Below are 4,297 nucleotides of genomic sequence, written 5' to 3'. Positions count from 1 at the left end.
CTACAATGTAAAGTAGTGAGTGTACAGCTTGTATAACAGTGTAAATTTGCTGTCCTCTCAAAATAACACATCACACAGCCATTAATGTCTAAACCGCTAGCAACAAAAGTGAGTACAGCCCTAAGTGAAAATGCCCAAATTGGGCCCAGTTAGCCGATGCTATAAGAAGATTGCCAAGACCCTAACACTGGCTTAAAAGTTTGTTGTTGTTTAGCCAGCTGGCTATGCTAAGCTAAGCTAAAAGGTTGCTTACTGAATGTATAGATATGAGTGCCATCTATAATCCCATCAAACTCTTGGCAGGAAGACAAATTCCCAAAAAGGCCAACTATTCCTTTAAAGTAAAGCCGTCTTTTCCATTTTCCCCTCAATATATACCGTGTCTCCCTGAGGTAAAAATGTCTTTCAACGCAGTCCAAAAAAAGGAGCACATAAACAATGTTGAACAATAAATACTAGGGGTGTGACGAGACACTTAACCCAAGAGATGAGATTCAAGAGTGGGTTCACGAGATCCAGACTAGACGAGATTTTTACACTATTTTTAAGCAATCTTTTATGCTGAATTATATGAAAAAATAGAGTGTTAAACACTTAATTTCCTGCATTCTGATGAATGGTGAATTTCATTATATTATGTAAAGAGAAACTCAAAATTCAGGTGGCAGGTGACAATTCACAATCACAATATGAGACAATATAACCTAACTATAAGCGAATATAAGTCAGTGTAGCTCTCCGTCGTTCTGCGTTTCTTTCAGATGTTTCTCCTGTAGATCAACTTTTTCCCGTCTAGTATCATCCCTGCTGAGAAGGTGAAAAGGTTCCCTCGTCTTTGTGTCTTTGTTTGAGGAAGTAACCTCTTTAAATGCGATTGTAGCACCTTATTTATTTTTAACTCTGTTAGAAACTCCTGGACTTTAATAGCTCCTGTGTTTCAGCAGGTTTTCTGCTCATGTTCAAAACTATAAATAATAATAGTAATAAATACAGTCTCCACATTAAATGCAAAAACATTAACCAATTATTTTCCAACTCCTTTATTTCAGCTACATGCATGACCATTTTGAGTCTTTGCACCACATTTAATTAAACAAGACCCCTTTTTTATTAAAACATCTTCTTGTTTCTGATCTCTTTTTCGGTTCTCCTGCTTAACTTCCCTTCACTGAGGCTCAGCACCAGAAAAAGGTGGCTGCAGCTACACACAGAAGACACACAGAGGACTTTTATATTACTTTTCCACCTCCCAGACTTCCACTCAGTCACAGCCACGTTTCATAACCGACGTGGCAGCTGGAACTGAGGAGAGATCCGGTGCACAGAGAAGCACCGGAAAATCATTACTGCTGTGTTTAATATGGACTCTGGGTGTTCTCGTTCATCTATGAGGCCCGGTTTCTCTCAACAACTTTTACAGACGCTGTTTCTTAATGTTTAAAATTGGAGAAATCGGATGAGCAAAAAGAAAGTGAGTCATTTTGACATGTTGTGAGCAGGGTGACACATTTTATCTGATCATATCTCATTAAATCAGTCCTGTTCTTTTTCAGTGCTGTAACATCTGACTGCTGCTTCTGTTATAAGTCTAAGCCTCCTGCTGCATTCAGAGGCTGTACCGGGCTTACATTACGGGCTGTGTAACGCTATAATCGCAGGCTTACTGTGGGTTATAAAAAGCACTGTGGTTGTTTTAGTCTGCTGTGTTGGATAAGTTGTTGAAGGCCACACACCAGCTAACGCACCAAAAAGGCACTAAATAAAAAATAAAACTAATAAAATGTGTTTTGGAGTAAAGACGGAAGATCACAGATCATAAACAAAACCCCGTCTCGTACTGGTAAATGGTGGAAACAGGAAGTTGTTGAATTGGAGAAATTACTGGGTGTGTTGAGTTTTCTGGTTTGTATTCCCTGATGAGTCGGGAGTGTGTGGGCGGAGCAAGTGAGTAACGCTCCCTGTCGAGGAGGTGGGTGTTGCTGCGATTAAACCGGGTGATTGATCATCCTCTTGTTGTTGAGAGAGAACATTTAACAGCTGTGAATCTTACAGATGATTCAGTTTGTGAAAGTCAATGACCCGATAGGATTTTAAAAGTATTGTCAGTTTACTTTCTGTTTTTATTAGTTTTTCCTCCAGTTCCTTTCTTTCCCTCGTCAGATACAGACTTAATCAATCCATGAATGAGCACAGCAAATGTTTGTTTGTACACAAACAAGTTTTATCAAACTGGATAAAGATATTTTGATTTATGACCAGTTAAAGCTGCACTAAGCGGTATTTTTATATTATAAATTAATCAAATTATGTGTAATATGAAAAGTGTCGCTCATAGTAATAAATCTGTTAATAAGCAGCTGTTTTGCTATTATTTCAACTTTATATGGTAATAATATGTCAGTGTTGGGTTCACAGCTTGTTTTGCTGCCCCCAAGAGAAAAAAGTCAAGTAAAAAATCAATTATTTAAATGTTAATTGATAACCTAATGTTAACGCAGAAGGTGGAACTAACCAACCTACTTAAATGTCACACAATCAGTGTGCAAGTAGTGATTTTAATGAAGCAAATTAGGCATGCAAACTAGTCATTTTTAAGCTAATTAGAAGATGTTTCTATTGAATTTTCCATGGGCAAATTAAATGCTTAGTAATTATCCAGAGCATGCATTGATAATTGTTTTATAATCGCATCACAGCCCTCTGAATCGTAATCGTAAGTGAGGCGCCCAGAGATTGATGTATTATTATAGGTTAAGATAAGATAAAACTTTATTGATCCCCGGTTGTAAATTCACAAGCTATCTAGCTGTATATCAAGTAGTTAATATTTGCTGCACGTTTACTAGCTGCAACATTAAGTGAACACATATTCTAATCCACTAATATGTATTATTCTGAAATAGGCCATTCTGCATTATGATTATTTTTACTTTTGGTACTTTAAGTATATTTTGATGCTAATTCTTTTGTATCTTAATTTTTAAGTAAAATTTGAAAGTTAAAACATGCTTGAAGTGTGTAATCTATCATAGCGAACATCAAGTCATCACTAATTTGTCAAAATGGTGTTAATCATTGAGGTAATCTTTCAAATGAACCTGCATGGAAACTGTGATACCATGCAATGATGATGCAGCGTTCACTAAAAGTAAAGCAATGGTGATATTTATGCGATACATAAAGAACTCAAGCAAGTGTCCAGACTCCTGGAACAGCAGAAAAAAATACATCCAAACACCAAAAACTGTGGCATGCATTTTAAAATGGTCAGCATAAATTTAAAACATACACTCGGGTACTCAACAGGACACTAGAAGGCTGACGAGAATGTTATTTGACCCTCCATTAAATAAATACTAGCTGCTTTGGTCGGCTTCCAGAAAACTGAGTCATGTAATTGAGCGATAGCTGGGGTAATGCCGGAGCACTCAGTGGATCATCCCACCCGCAGACTAGAAGCAGCAGGCAGCTCCAGAGGGTCTAATCTGCCCGTCCGAGGCCGGGAATAGCCTCTCTGAGCTGCTGGAAATCCTGCCGCTTAATCAGCTTGTCTTCTGCCCTCCTGAGCTGATACTATGCAAACATTCAGGCCTGAAACCAACTCTGCCGGGGAGCGGGGACGGCGAGGACAGCGAGCACGAGACTGGACGGCACACGACGAGATCACGGAGAGGCGAGAGGGCGTGTCAAGCCTCCACTGTCATCTTTGTGATGCTAAATGAGGAAGGATGAGGACACGGAACTAAAATAGCTGCAGGTTTTGTTGGTAACTAAACTAATTGTCTTACAGACAGTTCAGGGCACTGAGGCAATATTACACTATTGTTCAGTTAAAAGTACTTTATTACTGAATTTAAGGAGATAAAATGATTTGTCTGCAGTTTTGGGGGAATAGAGCTAATCATTCAAACAAGAAGACCCTGGCTGGGAGCTATTTAACCTCTGTGGGGTCATTATCAAGTTGGCGGAGACCGCTTGGTTCGTTAGAGCTCCTGTCTGTTGTAACAACAGTTGTGTTCGCTGGAGGCACCTCGGGCCAAGTCTGAACCGCCGTCGTTGTCACATGAGGTCAAGTGAGTGTTTGTTGAATCTCGTGGGAAGGGATGAAAGCACAGCACTGTAGGTGGGGGATAAGTGGCGGTGCAGGTCTCTCACTAGTCGTGTTTCCATCAACGTTCTTTTATTCGCATTTTGAAATATGGAATTAGAAAAGGTTCATGGAAACGGCAAAATAAAAAATTCCTCATTTCACAAATGACTTGTGTTTTTTTTATTTTTCGAAAAAGAGTTAATTCAC

At 39.1% G+C, this 4,297-nt stretch overlaps 1 protein-coding gene across 1 annotated transcript in view; it reads left to right on the top strand.

Annotated features, from left to right (window-relative positions):
* LOC123979366 (tRNA (adenine(58)-N(1))-methyltransferase catalytic subunit TRMT61A-like) overlaps positions 1-3,732 on the top strand; it is an 11,357-nt gene extending 7,625 nt beyond the window's left edge. The window contains exon 3 of the mRNA XM_046063271.1: positions 3,590-3,732. Within this exon, the coding sequence (XP_045919227.1) occupies positions 3,590-3,732 (143 nt within the window). The remainder of the gene's footprint in view (positions 1-3,589) is intronic.
* The last annotated feature ends 565 nt before the right edge of the window (positions 3,733-4,297 follow it).

This window comes from Micropterus dolomieu, linkage group LG11, assembly GCF_021292245.1.
Source record: "Micropterus dolomieu isolate WLL.071019.BEF.003 ecotype Adirondacks linkage group LG11, ASM2129224v1, whole genome shotgun sequence".
Taxonomy (NCBI): domain Eukaryota; kingdom Metazoa; phylum Chordata; class Actinopteri; order Centrarchiformes; family Centrarchidae; genus Micropterus; species Micropterus dolomieu.
Note: the sequence above shows the minus strand (reverse complement) of the source record. Positions and strands in the feature narration are given on the sequence as shown.